Source organism: Melanaphis sacchari, unplaced genomic scaffold (assembly GCF_002803265.2).
Source record: "Melanaphis sacchari strain LSU unplaced genomic scaffold, SCAv2.0 Contig20_pilon_pilon, whole genome shotgun sequence".
Taxonomy (NCBI): Eukaryota; Metazoa; Arthropoda; class Insecta; order Hemiptera; family Aphididae; genus Melanaphis; species Melanaphis sacchari.
In genome coordinates this window covers 6009420-6029452 of record NW_020271042.1, presented here as the reverse complement: position 1 = coordinate 6029452, position 20033 = coordinate 6009420, and the positions used below count along the sequence as shown (strand labels likewise).

Sequence of the window (20033 nt, the reverse complement as noted above, 5' to 3'; positions counted from 1 at the left end):
GACGCATTCGTATTTTGCGGTATAAATTAATTCTTTTTAACCGAAATGTTACGGGGATCCTGTAGCGATAAAAAATAAAAACACGACTGAGTACCTAAAGACCCGGTGGAAACTAACGACCACATATTTATTGCATTTTTTTTTTTTACTCATTGCAAAGATAGTATTTATTAATTATAATAAACATATTACTATAAAGTATAGACTATAGTTTTTAAGTCTTAACCTATAGGGTTGTATAGTTGCGAATTCTCGAGCAAAATATACTATAACATTTACTATCTACTCATTCAGTAAATTTGGAAATTTATATTTACAAGATGAAATAATTTAGAAATAATTTTTAAAATACTTTAAAAAAATGTCAGGGACATATTTACTTTTTGAGTTCGACATGAACGATAATTTTTGTAAAAACACATTGATAATGTTAAAGTTATAGTATTTATTACTATAAAATAATATAAAAAATAAAAATTTCCATTTTCTTTTTATAAGTTTTCTGCACACAAAATCTATTAAAAAAATAATAATTTTCAGAAATGTTTTCAAAAATATTCAGTGTCAATTGACAACAGAATCACACATGTATATGTTTTAATAGTAATAACACATAAAACACAATTATGCACTTCTTATCCTTTGCTAGAAATTGAACTAAACGAGACTAGTTCTCAATAGCCACGGTTTCTGTAAATATCCCATCCAGTGACCAGTATTTTCAAAATTAAAATCTAACATCCAGTTGAATAATTTCATAATTCGTATTTCTTATTCACATACGTAGTTATTTTATCTATCTTTCAACATAATTACTTATTTATATATCGCATGTCTATACTGTGTGTCTATATAATAGTTATATATATATATAATATATAATATATATGTCGTAGCCACTTCGTGAAATCGATCTTTTCATGAAAAGATGGCCAATTCATGAAATAGAAACAGATTTTTTACACTTCATGAAATTTGAAAATATTTTACAAAATGGTCATTCGAATTTAACATCATGTAATTTTTTCACAATTTGGTTGTTCACGTTGTGTATTGAAATACAACATTTAACAGAAACGTCAAATTTGATTAGATTTATTATTAATTATTTCAAATATTTGTACTTATTAAGTACTTAATTATAATTTCTACAACTTGCTTTACCCATCTAAATATAACTTAAATTAACATGCTTAATAATAAAGTATATTTATATCATAATAATGTATTAACAATATTATATCATATCATATTAATTTACTAACAATATTAGAATAGGAAAATTAATTGTGACAACGACTGTTACATTTTAAGCTAATTTTAAAACAAAAACATCTTTTGGTTTGACAAGCACTTTTATACGAACAACTTAGGAATCCTAAACCTCAAAAAACAACTTGGATAGTTTCACGCAAGGTTAATTCTTTTTGTTTGTCGACCTGTTCAGCTAGAATAAAGTTTGCACTTTTGCAGTGGCATGCTGTATATTTCTAGAACTGAACTGTACTTTGATAAGACCATGTGTACCTAGTTCTTACTTTGTACATCTCATTTTTTTTTCCAATAATTATTGCAATTACGCGAGCAGGGTCCGATGGTCCTCTGTTGAATTTTGGAACAGAAGTTGTAATGCAGGTATTCATTTTGAACTCTTGGATTACATCAAATTTGACGTTTTAGTTAAACGTTGTATTTCAATAGTCAGTATACAAAGTGAACGACCAAGTTGTGAAAAAAATTATGGGATGTTAAATTTGAATGACCATATCATGAAAAAGTGACCATTTCGTTAAATATTTTCGAATTTCACGAAGTGTAAAAAATCTGTTTCCATTTCATGAAATGGCCATCTTTTCACGAAAAGATCAATTTCACGAAGTGGCAACAACATATAAATATGGAATATCTAATATCGTGTAGAACAGTGAAACTTCCATGAATAATAAACTTTCATTAAACAAAATTTTCTATATACCTAAGGAATCTGATGTTTCTATCTAGTGATAAACTATTCGATAACAAACCTGTTTTTGTAGACTTTATCACTAACAAATATTAAATATTTTTCTGTTGTGAGAAATGCTTTTTGACAATAAGCAAATGTTTCGGAAGAAATTTTTTTTTTAACTCAATGAAATTGAAATATTATACGAAAACAGAACAATTTATAAAAATAATAAATAAACAAAATTCATTGATTATTTTCTTTTACATTAAGATTAAAAAAATACATAATATGTAATGAAATCAAATCAAAAATATATATATGTAGGTACAATATAATATTTTATGTTTATTTTTAATATGTACAATATAAAATATAAAATTAAAAAAATAATATTAAAAAAAAACATGCAATTCTATTTAACGAATTTCTTTAAATTATGAATTTTTTTATTCCTCATGAGACTTTGTTTCACTGTATAGATTTATAATATATATAATAATATAATATACATTTTTATCATTATTCAATTGGATAAATATATTCAACAACCTAATAACCTACCTATTTAATTTTCAACATATTGTCTGCCTACTGACTACGTCGATGACGTATTATACATATTATATTGTTCGCATGACCCAATCGTAAATATAGTGAGGCGTAACGTATAGGTACAGTATATACAGTCATACAGATACACACAAACACACACACACACACACACACACACACACACATATATATATATATATATATATATATATAGGGGCGTATATAGTATGTATACTTAATGCGCGAATAGTTGACTTGTTATTTATGTGGTATTATTATTTGTACGCACGAGTGGATTCAGAAAGGGATGTAACGTTATAATTGCCATATGGCCAGACAAAAAGTACAGGTATGTATATATTTATCAGTAATAGGTATACATGCTTATTAAATATTAATACATTAACCAGCATACGGTTCATCTCTTTATAGAAGTACCTATACATTTCACAAAAAAGTAATACAATCATCCAATTATATCGTTACGTTTATTGGACTGGTTATAATATCCAATTTCAACACGTCATCGTCCAACTGACACAGTGAAATCAATTATTTATCGAACTCGTAAAATATGTCTACATGCTACCCCTTGACACATTAAATAGTATATATATACTATAGCTGAATTACCCGTCACTGCCGGGTTACAGTAAAAAATAAGATTTTTAAATAATTATATATATATATATGAACAATGAATATATAGTTATAAGGTTATAACAATACGACAAAAATGTTTAGGAAAAACATAAAATGGAAATTAATCTAAGTTCTTTAGTTTTAATAAACTTCATAAATATACGCATAATATATTCATACAGAAAAAAACTGCAAATATTTCACCTATACAAACAAATTGACAGTTAAATGAAAATTTGAATGTATTTGTGTATTATTATTATAGAATTTCTTTAAAAAGTATATTTATTGTATCTTTTTTGTTTTTCGGTATTATTTGTGTTTTTAATTTTTCAAAAGATCTAACTCTGGACATAGCTACATAAAGTTGACCATGACTAAATACAAGTTGGAGAAAATACAATCTTACTTTATCTAAATTTTGTCTCTGTGTTTTGTTTATTGTTATAGCAAAAACAATTGTTATTAGAAATTGACGTCTAGTAAGTGAAAAGAAAATATTTGAATAACCCATATTTATTATGGGGTTTACCGACGAAGATAGCGCAACAGTAGACGGTAGTATAGTTATCTTTGTGGGGGGGCATGATTACGTGCGTCATGTCAGCCTCCTTTTTAAAAATATGGAAATTATACTATTCTATCATTTATACAAATTTGTATGCAGTGGCACTGAATTTGTACTACCAAAGGGGCTAATATATATCAAAACTCTTCAGGGGCATGACGTCACACCAGCCCTCCACTTAAGAATATGATTTTTTTTTTGCACTCTATTTGTATGTATTTGAACGCGCAATATAAACATTTGTTTGCTAATAGTTTTGCGAGGATCACGAAATCCATTCGAAGAAGGAGGAGGGGTAACAAAAAAATCAAACTAAAAGCTCACTAAAGAAGCTAAAGATATTATCATACGATCAGATATATATGAATATGATATAATAATAAGTATAATGATATAAACATCGTATAACGTATATTTTCATCTATAGCTAATAAATACACTCTGGCAAATATATAAACTCTATGGAAAATAAATAAATTCATTGGCATATATATTTGCATCCAAGGGAACAGAGTATTTATATACTATATATACACTCTAAGGCATTTATACACTCTTTAGCATATATATATATACTCATGGGTAGTATATGCAATCTTTGACGTAATATATTTATTAATAATAGAAGATGCATACTCAAAGTGGTTGGAGGTATTTAAAGTCAATGCAACAGGAGCTATATATAAGGAGCCATAAATATATTTAGAAATCTATTTGCAAGATTTGAGTTACCTGAATACTTGGTAACAGATAATGCCCCCCCCCCATTCACATCTTTGTAGTTTCAGCAATATTTAGAAGAAAACGGAATAAGACATAGAACATCATCGCCTTACTACCCTCAAAGTAATGGTCAAGCAGAGAGTAGTGTTAAAATAATAAAAACCTTTAAAAAAAAAATCAATATACTTGATATTAATAAACGCCTTGATCAGTTCTTATTTGATTATAGAATTGCCACACATACAACGACTAAAGAAAGCCCAGCTAAACTACTATTAGGTAGGAATCTTTGCATTAGGTTTGACTTACTTGAACCAAACATTAGAACAAATATTCATAAAAATCAGGAAAAACAAATCAATAGTAAAAGTAGTAGTAAAGAATTTTAAATAGATGATATTGTATTATTAAGAGAGTATATGACAAATAAATGGATTAAAGAGAAAATTAAACAAAGATTAGGGAATATAATGTATATAATTGAATTAGAAAGTGGAATAATACGAGTATGTAAAAAAACATACAGATCAACTACTAAAACTAAACATTGAAAAAAGTGAAGAAGTAGATATAGATATTATTTAGTGAATGAGACTAAATTGTCAGAGACACCAGAAGTAACAGACAAAGTAGAAGTGAGAAATTCAAAAAGAATAAAAAAACCAACTATTAAATTAAATTTGTAACAATTAAAAAATTAAAATATCTATACCTACTGACTATACTATTGTACACTATTGTTTTTATGTTAATTTTAAATACTAATATTAATTACATTATATTATTATTTATTATTTATTGTTTATGTAAGAATTAATTAATAATCTATTTTATTGTATTGAGTCTTAATTTAAGAAGGAAGTGTTATATATATATTGATATTGTATATTGTGATAACTGATAAGGGATAAGAGACGTTGTAACGTGTTAATGTGTCTGCCGCGTACAAGTGTGCATTGTTAATAGCAGGTATAGACACTGTCTAATATTAAACAAATCGAGCGATATTGGCTTTGAACACGGTTTCGGAGGGGAGGCATACGTTATCACTTAAATAAATAATATCAATATTATCACAGAACAATATATTGTTGAAAATTAGTTAAAACTGTTGAAAGAACACTGAATAATAATACAAATATGTAACTATTGCAATTCCAAATTTGCTCGTTTCTAGCAATGTTTGTTTACATAAGACCCGCAAAAATAACGCGGGCAATGGATTGTTTCCGTTTTTATAATATCGTAACAAATAAGGATACACATTACCAATATCTAGTCAGATTACGGATACGGTTTTAACTTTTAGGATCCAATACTCCAAACCGTAAAGATACAGTAGACCGTCCAGCTGATTGAGTGTTATTTCTATATTGTTCTGTGTTAATAGTTAAGTTTTTAAGTAATAATAAAGTTTCATTATGATCAAAAAATTGTGTTTATTTAAATAACCTAATTAATACAAAGATAGCGACAGAACATAAGGACATAAAACTTTTTGTGCATACTATGAATTTTATTTTACTCAATGACATATTATACAAAATAATACATAGATTAGTTCTAAGATGTTACCTATCATTATATAAATAAATATATTTAAACTGTCTTACGATAAGGTAGTAGGTATTGACTTCAATTTGAATTGGAATCGTATGGTCTGTTACATTATGTTCACTGTTATTATAGTACCTAATTTAATAAATGCGATTTTCGGCGAAAATTAAAAATACTTTAATATCTATGCAAAAAAACAGATCATAAGATATACTTATGGTGATATAGGCTAAGAGACTGTCTACCCTCAAAATTGTTTTTCATATACATTGATACATCATTGAATTAAAATTTAACACATCCATTATAATAACCTACTCGACACCTATTGTATAGCAGAGCCCATTTTTCCGCCTTTACTGTATTATATTTTTTATTATTTTAATTAAACAAAAATAGTACACTCAATACATAGTTCGTTCGAATTATTTAATATCGTACAATAATATTTCAATTAAATATTTAACATCGTTTAGAAGTTTTAAGTTACAATTTAAAAATATTTTATAAATAAAAAATACTAATGTATTTAATATAAATACGAAACAAGAACATTTTAGTTTTGATTATTAAAGTTTAAAATAATACAATATAATGTAATAAATCCTAACGTTAAAATTTTAAAATTACACATTATTTAGCTGCATAATGTTGAATAAATCTTGCAGATGGATCTTTAACTTTGGTCCACTTAGGCATCCAAAAGTAAGGCATGAATTTAGAAGATAATCCTTCGTAGTATTTTTCGAATATGTCCCTAAAAATTAGACATTTAAAATGTTTAGTTTGTATATAAATACATACCACGTATAATTCTCATTGACTTCTTGTCTAAGTCAAATTGTTTTGATCATATTTTATAAGTAATCCCGAATAAATAATTAAATTTTAATACAGGCAACTTAAAAAAAAATGATTGTTTTAACAACATCAAACTTATATAATTTGGCTTGGTATGAGAAAATAAGCATTACACCTTACACGTTGAAAAAATCACTATCATTAAGTAAAATATTGAAATGTGAACTACATAGATGATAAGACTATTTTATTTATATTTTAAATAGTGTAATATTATATACTGTAACTGTATAAACTGGAGTATATATATATCATACCTATAGAACAGCGATTCTTTTGAATTCGGAGAGCAATGTGGATATTTTGCTGCCGCTAGTTCTAAATCTTCGTCGGTGTACTTCGGGTCGATCCATTCTTGAATAATATTAAACAATGATTTTTTGACAGTTGTTACTCCATCACTGCAACCATATTTTAAGCTTATTAATTAATTTAACAGAAATAAAAGTGACAATTTTTCTTTTACAATTACAGTTATATTCTATGGTTTATTTTACCTCAATAAATCATAAAAAAATTATAAATAAAAAAAAGTGTGAAATTTAATTTCTAGTAGACTTTTAAGTCTGTTTTCAGAATTATACTACATCAAACAAATTATTAAAATCAAAACATATCTTAATTCCTATAATGTATCGACGTGTGTTCGACAAAAATTAAAAATCACCACTTCCAAACTCAAATTAAAAGATTATTGATTTTTGGATGTAATATATTTATAAAAATCTATCAATTTTTTAATTACCTTGAGTTTGTGTTTAACTTCAAAAATCATAAAATAATAAATATTATTTTACCCTCTATTATACATGCCATAGATAACATTGATAATTATAATGTAATACTAATAATAATATGTATCTATAAGGTATAAATCGTAATCCATAAAGCTTTTAAATAAACACTGTAAGAAAGTTTAAAAAAAACTCAATAGCTTGACGCCCGTAATTTATAGGCTATAAGTACTATAACACTATACCTATATAATTGAATCATGGATATTTAATATCGGTATTTATACAAATGATATCAGTGGTGAATTCAAAAAAGGGAGGAATATCTATCTAGCCACTCTCTCTCTTAGTTTTGTTTTTATATGTTTATAATTAATCGATAGATACTAATAAAATTTTCAAATTATTATTAATTAAAATACTAAATCAATACATAAATAATATTATTAAAAATTAATCAAAAAAATGATTAATGTTGAGAAAATCCCTTCGTTTCAAATATCATTAAGAATTGTATTTAAAAAAATGTATTAACATCCTCCTCTTAGTTAAGCTTTAGATACTTCACTGATGCCTATAATTCCGGTTTATATAGTGGTAGAAAAATACAAGACTACAATATAATATTATTCTTTATACTTTATAGTTATTTGGAAACTATGTTGTACTATATTGGGCTTAGACACTATACTTATTAGTCATTACCCTGCGGCCTGTAGATAACAATTCCTGTTGGCGATCCACACCTATACATTTCGAACAGATATTTGTATATATTTGTATTGAAAATACAAATTTGAAATTATGTCAAAGAAGGTCAAAGACCACGGTGCACAAAATATCAATTTAATAAGTTTTTTATAGAGTTTTAATTTATAATTAGGTTCTTATATTTAAAACAATTGTATTCTAACTTTTGAATTTATGACTGAATTCGAATGATACTATCTGTTATAATGGTTTGTGAAGCGATTTGTTCGAATTTCATATCATTTTTCAGAAGGACCCTGTCTAAGTTACATGATGTGTACCGGAATAAAGTAAAAATTTCTTCAGTTTTGCTCATTTATAAAATATAGCAGATGGTACTCCATCGTTCTTAATATAATTTTATCGTCTATAGTGCAACTACTTTTAATGGCGCCAATCACTATGTTTAAATATTTTCGATGCAATTCTTAATTTAGGTGGGTTGTGCCAAGCAGACGATACATAACATGGCATATATATACATTCTACATAATATATATAAGAAATAACTAATAAGTATAACTTACAGATATAAAAGTTAAGTAATATTATACCTGAACGCTTCTTTGTGCCTCCACAACACTTCGTTTGGTAACAGACCTGTGCCATCAAACGCCGAGCGAAGGAGGTGTTTTTCGATTTGGTTTTGTGGTTGTCTCATTGTCTTGGGAAGGCTCAAGAAATACTGCGTAAAACGCAAGTCTAGGAAAGGCACCCTCAACTCGAGTCTAAAAATTCCAATTGGCAGAAGAGTCAGTCATACATTCAATCATTATTCTTTTGATAGGTATTTAACGGTACACAGTTAGGTACTTATAATAAGGAATGTTAGATATCTTTAAGAGATATTACAAACCCGTGTGCGGCAGTTGTTCTGTCAGCGCGCAAACCATCGTACATGAATATATCACCCAGCAACCTTAGACTCTCATTGTGCGCGTGGTCTGGCGTGGGTGCGTCCCTGAAGTAAATGTAACCTTGTGCCACTTCATCAGCACCTTCACCACTGCACAGGACTACAGTATCTGTATTTTGGCTTATATACTGTGACACCAAGTACATTCCTGTGAAAATTAATTTTAAGCGTATGTAACAATCAGACTTTATTAGGTTAGCTATAGGTCGATAGAATATTTGATGATTTTTTTTCTATTATTACCACACGATGCTCTAATTGTCGTGATATCGGCAGTTTCTAACGTGTGAATCACTTTTTCGAGTACGCTTAGCACATCTTCGGCGGTAAAAAGCACCTCGTGGTGTTCCGAACCTATGTGTTTGGCCACTTGTCTTGCCGCCAATATATCTGGACTGTCCGCCATCCCGACCGAAAATGTCTATTCACAACAAAATATTGAATAGATTCTTGAATTATGATTACAATTTTTTTTTTATTTACCTGTATTGGATATGGGAGACCTTTTTCTTTTGACAGCTTAACCAATATAGCAGCTATTAAACTAGAATCTAACCCTCCGGACAATAAACAACCAATACGACGATTCGACATCATTCTTTTTTCAACAGCTTGTGTCAATAAATTACGAATATTAGCATGAACATTTTTTTCAGCCAAGCCTATAAAATAATTTTATATTAATATTAAATTCAAATAACCTATAAAAATAAAAAATATTTGTTTAACGTGCCTTCTTCCAACAGTACTGGTGGCAAAATAGGTTCCTCGATTTTAAAAAAACGATTCAATGAAACTAATTCCAATTTTCCGTCAGGCAAAATATTATACTCGGCCATGTGACCTGGGGGGAAAGGCTTCATTTCCCATTCGGTAAGTTCAAGTTCACTGATCAAACATGTCAACCCTACAAATAAATATTGAATTTGTATTGTGTAATTATATTAAATTTTATAAGTATACTTAAATAAATACAACTGCATAAGCAATACTTTAAAAATTAAAAAAAAAAAATTAAATGTCATGAAAAATTGTACAAGTCGAAAAACGGAAGTAGAGTTAAGTAGATAATCATTAATTTTAAGCATACCTACAATATAAGTCATTTAAAGTGTACTTTATTAAACTTTTTTAACTAACATTCGATGATTAGCAAGGAGCAGAGATTCAGACATGCCTATAGTTTAATGATAAATACATATATACTTTATATCATTTAATAACATACCTATCACCTTGTTTCTTATATAATTATCTAATAATCAGCAATATATGCATAGGTATTATACAATAACTTATACCATTGTACAATGCATAATATAAGTAAAAGAAAAGTGAAAAGTAATTAAAAAAAATGTCATATTAAAAATTAACATTTGAACTTAAATTTTTTTTGTTTTGCAAAAAATTTTTTAGTTTTATTTACTATAAATATTTTGTTTATTCTTAAAAATTTTAATGCTATAACATTTATAAATATAATTTAAATAAAATTATAGTTTATTAATTATTAATATTTAACCATAGTAAACTATTATAATTGAGTAATAATCAATTATAATTTTAAAAGATAGAATAAATAAATAGAAAAATGAGTTAGATAATTTATTTTATTGACCTTTAAGTGTTTTAGGTTAGACTTATAAGTAGTATTATACATATAACAATTTCACTTTAAAATAATTATTTTTCAAGAATGATTTTTAATAATTATGTGTTTCATTAAAAGAACGATTGATAAAGTTAACATTATAACTTTATATAGGTAGCTATATTACTTTACGACGAAATTATATTAATTTTTGTTTCGACATAAAAAAAAAAATGATGAAATAATGATCTTCATAACATTTAGATTGGCCATAATTAATAACCAATATTACTAATTGTACTTATAATGCTATTTTTAAAATTAAAAATAAATGTAAATCACATTTGAATAGTAGTTAAATAATTTTATTCTCAAGTGTCTTTAACGACTGTATAGAATTAGTCTTAAACATTATAATAATCAGTATTTTATATATTATAAAATATTAATAATTAAATTTACACATACATTTGTTATTTTTCATGATATTTATGGGTACTAAGTATTTATATTTTATAAGTATTTCAATGTATAAAATAACTCAATTATAATTTAATAAATTTGGTTGAATAAAATCTGAATTTAAATACGTGATAAATTTTTATAATTTATGAATTTATTCATCATTATAAAAATTATTTAAAAAAAAAAATATTAATTGACAATATTTCTTTGTTAATACTATAATACAACATAATAAATAAAATGATTCTTACGTGTAATTTATTAAAATACGAAATAGCGCAGGACATTTTAATATACTATCGTGTATTAAATCAATACGATTACCTTTTGCTTCAGAAGATATTCCCAAAATACCATTGTTGGATGCCAGATAAAATAATGGCCTTACACCATATGGATCTCTTGCAAGAAATACTTTTTTCTTTAGCGAATCAATCAAACAGAACGCATACTCGGCATCTAATTGTTTTAATGTTTCTTCAATACCAAAACTTCCATATAATTGTAATACACTCTCTACATCACATTGAGTTTCATAATTGAAACCGTGTTTAACTCCAAGCTATTAATATAATTGTAAAAAATATATGTAAATTATTTTTTTTGCTTATGTGACAAAACCCGAAAATTCAAACATTAAAACTAATATTAAAAACAACACAAATTATTATAATAAATAATTTATTATAAATTTTTAAAATGTCACAAATTTGTTTTAGTGTTTCTTTTAATATTATTATAATACTAAACAATTTTAATAACTATTTATAATAAACTTTTATAAATAATTTAACATAATATTATTAGCTTGAACTTTGTTATAGTTAAAATTAAATTAAAACGACGATGAGCGATAATAGGCATACGGTTAAACAGTCAAATAATTGTATATTAGGTATACCTAATATAAATTTAACTATAATTTTAATATTTTGTAATATATTGATACTAATTTTTATTTGAATAATATTTAACCAAAAAAATGTATTGATCACTTTTATTCGCTTAAAATTATAAATAATAAAATAAATATTCGTAGTATATTTTTAAAATTAAAAATTTAATGTAAATAATATATTTATGTGCTAGCAAAATAATTTAAATTTAAATTTTGAATGTTTAAGTATATTGTTTCTCAATGTCTTTTAAATTATTAAATTATTTGTAGTTATATATTTACTTGTTTCCAATTAAAAATTTCTCCGTTGCAAATCATTGATACAAATGGAAATTTGTGTAATTTCATTGGTTGCATTCCGTAAAGGCTATCAATAATCGCAAGACGATGGAATCCAAGACAAACATTCTAAACAAATAAATGTCGTTTTTCAATAAAATATTATTTTAGTGTTTAAGTATTTTTCTATTATTACTTTCACTTTTAAATCATACTCCAATCTCCATGCGTCTGGGCCTCTATGTCGAATCTTTGAAAAAGTCTTGTCATATTTAGAAATTGAATGCACATCGATACCAAAAAGCGCCCAAATTCCACACATGATTACAGTTCTAATATAGCACCGAGCAATTTATATTTTTATTTTTTTTTACTCTTGCGAATGTTCTCTGCCAACTGAAACTGAGCGAGTGACTGTCGGATTGTCTTATATTTAGTCCACTCGCACTCAGTCAGTAATACATGTGTACGAAATCATGTGGCATTGACATTGAACACTACTCTGAATAAAATGCTCACTCTTTTTTTAATTGGCTCTATTATTTTACAACAATTTAGATATCAAATATTTTTTTTTTTTTATTTATTAACACTTATCAATATAATATTATGTAAATAATATGGTAATTATACTCAAATAATATTTTATGTTATTAATATTTAAACAACACTTTTTTTTATTTATATTATCATAGTTGTTTATTTTTTTTCTTCAATTTATTACAAATAACAAGCATTTAATTAATTTTAATATGTTTAATTTATTATAATATGATATGATATTATTTTATATTCAATAAATGTAATACACATAATATATATTGCATGGGCATTACATATGTATATTATACAAACATTATAAAAGCATTTAATGCTTTATATGAGAAATCAAAATTGATGCCCTCTTGAATAATACTTAATATGCAAAACAGATAAGTTCTTGGCTACTACGTACATGTAAATTATTTCTGGATTTTGACATGTAATAAATAATAAAAATTTATTAAGGTGATAGGTACTATAATGCTTACTATAAAATGTATACAATAATCAACAATAAATTCTTGTAGTTAAGTTTCTTTAAATTTTTGAACATGAACTAATTGTATAAACGATAATTTTTATTGTAGATGTTAAATAATTCAATGTATAAGTACTATTATAATGTACTAATGAGTAATTCAATTATAATATTATATTAATACATATTATATACTTATGATACGTAGGTACCTATTTAGTATATATACCTACTTACTATTGACACAAAATAATTGATTAAAAACACAGTCGATGTGATTTTATTTGAATAGTCTTTTTAAAAATATTAGTGATTGATTTTATAATAAATGTATTCAAAAATATAAAAATACTTTTAATCTTCATAATCAATGGTGAGTTTTAAAAGAGTTGAAGGTAATCGTAATAATAAAATTTTCTAATAGATCTTATATTCAAAGTACTTATGTAATTACGTTTTAAAAATTTTATATACTTAAAACTTAAAAGATATCTTAGTTTAAAGAACCCACGCTCAAAGCTTACACTAAGACTATTTGATTGACAGAATGAGTTATGTGAAATTATTGTAGCAATTAAAAAAGGGTGGATAATTTTAATTTATAATTTAAACTTTCCTTAGAAATTGGTAACAAAAATTGCACAATTATTGTCACTATAACCATAGTATGGAATATGAATGTTCGTGAAAATGGTATAGTGACATTTTCCTACCGATTCAATAAATATGCAAATATTTTGTAAATCAATTTTGAATAATTGCAACATTGCTTAAAATTTTGAAAATTTTATTTTTATTTTTTGACAAATATTGTTGGAAAACACTTTGAGATTATTAAAGAGGGGCTGTGTGAAGTTTTGAGTGGGGGCCAATATTCGAGGGATATGATTTTAGCTATAACTATTTGCAATTTAATTACAAAATATTGGCATAATTTTTGAATCAATAGGGTATTGTCGGCTGCCAATTTCACAGACATATAGTATTAACTATTAGAACATTTAAAACACATTCAATGAATTGAACAATGATTTTGAAAAATTGATTATAACAATATTTATATATTAAATTCAAGATTTCGGACTGAATCGTAACGTATTATTATATTTTTGAAAATAACAATTATAATAATTATTAATTAATACAATACGGTGAATTTATTTCATTATGTAAAAATAAAAAGTATACAAAAATAATATTATTGTGGTAAGAGGGGAGAGGATAGCACTGACATGGTAAAAATAGAAATGGGCCCACGGAAAAAATTCCTCATTTTCTATAAATATATGATATATCCAATTTGGGTTGTATTCCTCATACTAATTGATTTAATGTATTCTACACTTCTATTCGGTTATTCGGTATAATAATTAATTTAATAGGTAGTAGGTACTTATATTTCCCTGGGTGCGGCCTTTCCTACCACTATTAGTTTGTAAACCCTGGCTATGTTACTATTTTGGCTGCATACGAATTGCGTCCCTGATATAAAAATTGCGATTTGTGACATACTTATTGCGTCCCGAGTTTTCTATACTACTATACTAATTATGTCCCGATAATATTTAAAAACTACTTGGTTCAATTACACGTACAACAAATAGTTGAAAAGCTTTCCATTCAAAATTTAACGGTATGTTTTATTCTGCTCATTCAAATATCAACAATTTTATTGATATACTTCAAAACGTACAAAAATATACTTGCATAAAAATTCGCAATTATAGTCTAATAAAGAAAATAAGATATGAAACATGTTAAAAACAATAATTGTTAAGAAACGAAATTATTAAATACGACGTGAACGAAATAACACGTTTTGTCCGTTTTGATTTTATCAAAACTGTATTGTTCAAATTTTTTTCGAGCCATAAATATAATATAATAACATAAATATAACTTGCACATTATTACTAATATTTTTTACTATTTTCTTTTTATTCTTTTATTTTTATACTTAACGATGAAAATTAAATTTTTGATGTACATAATTCTGATACGATAAAAAATAATATTTTTAATCTAACTTAGCAATATGATATTTAAAATATTTATTCAATGTTGAAATTGAATCTTAAGTCTGTATTAAATGGGAAAGAAAATAATGTATTTACTTCGGGTGTAATTAGTATAGTTGTTAAATATTATCGGGACGCAATTCGTTTGCACCGACTATTTTAAACATTACTATAAATATTAATACAAAAACTAACTACAAGTATAATATTAAATTTAATACATACCAATATATTAATAATTAATAAATTTTAAAAGTAACCTAAAACCTAAATAATAAATAGAATAGTGCACACTGCATAGAATAAAATTTCAAATGACAAAAGTTTGTTTTAATTAATTGTAATCAGATGATCAAATGATTGACATATAACTACACCGTACAATTTATATTTGATATATATAATTAAAAATTAATTATAATGTTTGTATAATTAAAAAAAAATGTTTATAAACATCAGTTATATTTTAAAAATATATTATTTTCTATAACTTTATACTTAGGTACCAAGTAGAAAAATTAAACCACGTTAATTTATCAACTATAACAATAATGTTAAGAGTTCGAGTGGTTGGACGTTCAATAGTCACGAGACACTGTTAGTATACTACAATATAGACAATATAATGTACGCTAATTCCACCCAATAAATTTAGGGTAGAACTTATTTACTTGACATATAGAAAAACAAGTCCCTCCCCAAAACCATGTACCAACTATGAAACAACATTTATAGTAATATGTACTGTCATTTATCATAGTATATACAAACAAAAATAAGTCATCAATAAAAAATAAAAATAAATCCAAACATGTATCTAACATTTCAATAATTGTATACGCCGTTTTTAAAGTAATATATTTTTTACTTTATTCAAAATTACAAGAGTTCTGACTGAGGTCTGAGATTAAACGCAGTGGACACTTTCAGATTAGTAAGCATAATATTAACAATTATTCTGCTATCTGGTCATCTATAATAAAGAGTATAAAGGACAAAGTTTTCAATTTGGTTTTTAAGTATAAAGTACAACTTTTAATAAAGAAAAAAAAGTAGTTGTGATTATGTGATTATAGATAGTAAAATAAATAAATATTAGTACCTTATTGTAAAATGATCAAAAAAGATGCGTTATCACTTATTATGTTGTATCGAATTTGAATAAAATATGTTTTTCTGAATTATAAAATATAAAATTGTTATTATGTATATTTTAAATTAATATTAATAATATGTGTATATTTTTATTGAGATACATATTTGGATATTTGGTTATTTGGACATTTCAATCAAATAAAAATTAAATTAAAAAATTCAGACGTTAAAAAGCGTTACAAATCTTACTGAAATTCGGACAAACCATTGCCACATACCTTAAGTTAAACGTTGCTTAAATTTTAATCATTTACCATACGCGATATGATTTCAAAACCAAAACGTACACTAGGACCAACTAAGTGATTTCGTCTTTTCATATCTAAACAATTAAAGTACCACACACATTTTTCGATACCATTTTACGAGAAATTAAACGATATATAAACCCCTGGCCACAACTTAGAACCTCAAGTAAGACGAATATTTAGAGAATTTATATTTATAAGAGAATAAGCTACACCTACCTCACACACGGACACCCCATAAAAAATCAATCACCAACGGAATGCACCTCATGCAGAATTACCTTTACAGCAAAACATTTGATGACAGAATGCAGATCAAACGAATAAGAAAGGAAAAAACACAATATATTAATAAATCCATACGAGATAATCGGACCCGAATGTCAACCAGAAAACATCAAGTCATTCCTCAAATGCACTAAAATAAAGCAATATATATATAAAAGAAAACATATTTAAAAAAACTTATATTAAAATGGTAATCGAATTGTTATTAAATGTTTAAATATGTATAAGGCTAATGGCTCTTGTTGCCGAAGCTTAAGATTAATTAAAAAAAAAAATTAAAAAAATACTTTGCGATCGCAAGTTCATCTAATATTATCATTTGTTATTATAAAACTGTGTATATACAATTCATAAGTATATGTAATAAATTAAAGGATGTTAGTGTGTTATGTCATTATGTTATGTACGTTGAATTACGTAATGCCCATAGCTTGGCACACTGTGTTTTTAGATTCAATAATACATAATAAAGTTGAAGTATTCTGAATTTCATAAAACTTGTCTTTAATTCAATACTTATTGTTAATGACTACTTGTATGAAACTCCCATTGATATTATTACTGTAATAATAAATTAGTATAGGTATGTTATAAAAAAGGTTTCTACCCATAGCAATACAGAAAATACAAGGAATTTATATCATCCAAGTTAACGTAAAATGTACTGTATACATGTATTGTTGATGTTTTTTCTTTTCGGGTATGTCAGTATGTAACATAATAATATAATACTTTTTAATATTGTATTCGAAAAAAACGATATACCATAATTTTACTATAATTTCTATTTATTTATTTATAAATTATATATTTTATTAAATTTTAAATAACTTGTAACAATATTATGTAAAATATACATACCTTAGTATACTTATTCAATTATAATAAAATATTGTAAATTGGATAGGTACTGGTACATCTATAGGCTAATCTATGCTAACCTAACCTAACCTATAAGTACTACTTATCAACTAATATAATCATTTTGCTCTTCATAACACCGTCACAATAATATGTTTTGATTTATTCAAACGGGATGAGTTTTCGATTAATGAATAATGAGCCTTATAACCTACAAACTTTTTTACCAACTATCAATAATTATTCGAATTCAATATAAAAAAATATATATATTGATCATACCGTGTAGTGAGTTCTGACGTATACTGAAAATGCACAACACATTTTTATATCAGTATAATAAAATAGTGTAGGTATCTAATACATTACTTATATAGGACAATTCTAAGATAAAAGTTATTTTGTTAACCTTATAGATTAATAGATTACTCTGAACGTCAGAAATTATTAAATGTTTTCCAAAATATTTTTAAATATTTCAGTTATACGTAACTTATACACTACTGATATGATAATTTGTTTGACGTACAATGTGGGTAATAGGTACCTATTTAATAATTATAAAATAAATGATTTTGATATATTATCGTAGAACGGAGTGTATTATTTTCTTTAACTTAAACACAATGACGTTTTTTATAACATTGACGTCTATTATTATTCAAAATTGTTAATAATATTATACATGAAAATATCAAAATAATAATGTTATTTTTTTTATCTATATCAATTATCATTATTACATTAACATTTGTGTGTTTAAATTATGAAAATGAGTAATTAGACAAGATTATTATAAGTAGTTTAAAACTATTATTATTTGTGACATTTAGTTAAACTACCTATGACAACTGCAATTCATTTTTTTAAATATTTTTAAACGTATATTAAACTAATAAATCTACTTGTTACCTATAACCTAAATAGTGCTTGAGATAAGCCCAAGTGGATTTCTTGAGTATTATAATATTAGTTTTATTAGTATAGTTATATTTATAGTAATTTAATTTATAAATCATATTATATAATTCTTTAAAAATTTAATTGTTATATTCTGAACGGATTAGTGAAAGTTTTTAAAGTTTTTTACAACGATTAATATTGATACTACTGCAAAATTCCTCATGAATTTTGTTTAATAGGAATTAAGAAAAACAAGATTAGCGTTAAGTCACATTTTTATGAACGATTAAAGTTCTAATTTTTATGACACTGGATGACTGGATATTCAAACATATAATAACAATTCATTCTTAAGAAAAAAAGCTTGAAAATTTAATACGAAACTCTACATAAGTTTTTCTTATAGCAATTTAAAAATATTAAAAATTCATGAGCACTACTTTTATTTTTTTGTAGATATTCAAGTTCAATTTTTACTAAATAAGATATTTAAACAAAAAATAATGATTTAGTATACTATTTTTTTGTAATTTAAAAAATACTATTCGTAGGAACATTTCGTTATTACGCATATTATTATTTACTAAAAACACTGACAATTTAAAAATATTTATATTACTTTTAAACTAAATACCAATTTACAACTTATTCATATCGTTTTACGGTATCTACGTTTGCATTCTACAGTTTAAATCGACTTATTCGTTAATAACAGCTAATAATATTTATGAAACATTACTTTAATAAATATTAGTAGTTATAATATTATAGTATATGTAATTTATTTTTTTCAACTAATACGTACAACATACCTACTTAAAGATAAATTACTATTTGCGATATTTTAATAAAATGTCAATAATAATTTTTCATTTAATTCAAATTTAACACATCCATTATAATGAAGTATTCTAACAAAGTGTAGCTACTAGTTTTTTATAAATAATTCAAATAAGAATATAGTAAATTAGTTATTATTATCTAGTTATTGTTTTTTTAATTATGCGTATATTTTTCAAATTAAAATTAAAATACTTTTTATACTCTAAATACAT

At 25.1% G+C, this 20033-nt stretch overlaps 1 protein-coding gene across 1 annotated transcript; it reads right to left on the bottom strand.

The window, feature by feature from the left end:
* Positions 1-6555: 6555 nt before the first annotated feature.
* On the bottom strand, positions 6556-12966 carry LOC112593728 (asparagine synthetase [glutamine-hydrolyzing]). Its single transcript, XM_025338243.1, has 10 exons — positions 12681-12966; positions 12488-12613; positions 11632-11869; positions 9985-10158; positions 9735-9913; positions 9495-9672; positions 9192-9399; positions 8890-9063; positions 7109-7252; positions 6556-6747 (listed from the first exon to the last, which is right to left on the bottom strand). Exons 1-10 carry the CDS (start codon positions 12804-12806, stop codon positions 6624-6626), a joined length of 1671 nt encoding a protein of 556 aa, XP_025194028.1. The 5' UTR covers positions 12807-12966; the 3' UTR covers positions 6556-6623.
* Positions 12967-20033: the final 7067 nt, after the last annotated feature.

Coding starts and splice junctions, on each gene's coding strand:
- LOC112593728 (XM_025338243.1), bottom strand. CDS start 12,806: ATGTGTGGAATTTGGGCGCTTTTTGGTATCGATGTGCATTCAATTTCT. Junction 11,870..12,487: donor AAATTTTTAATTGGAAACAA/GTAAATATATAA, acceptor TTATATTAATAG/CTTGGAGTTAAACACGGTTT. Junction 6,748..7,108: donor AAAGAATCGCTGTTCTATAG/GTATGATATATA, acceptor TCTAATTTTTAG/GGACATATTCGAAAAATACT.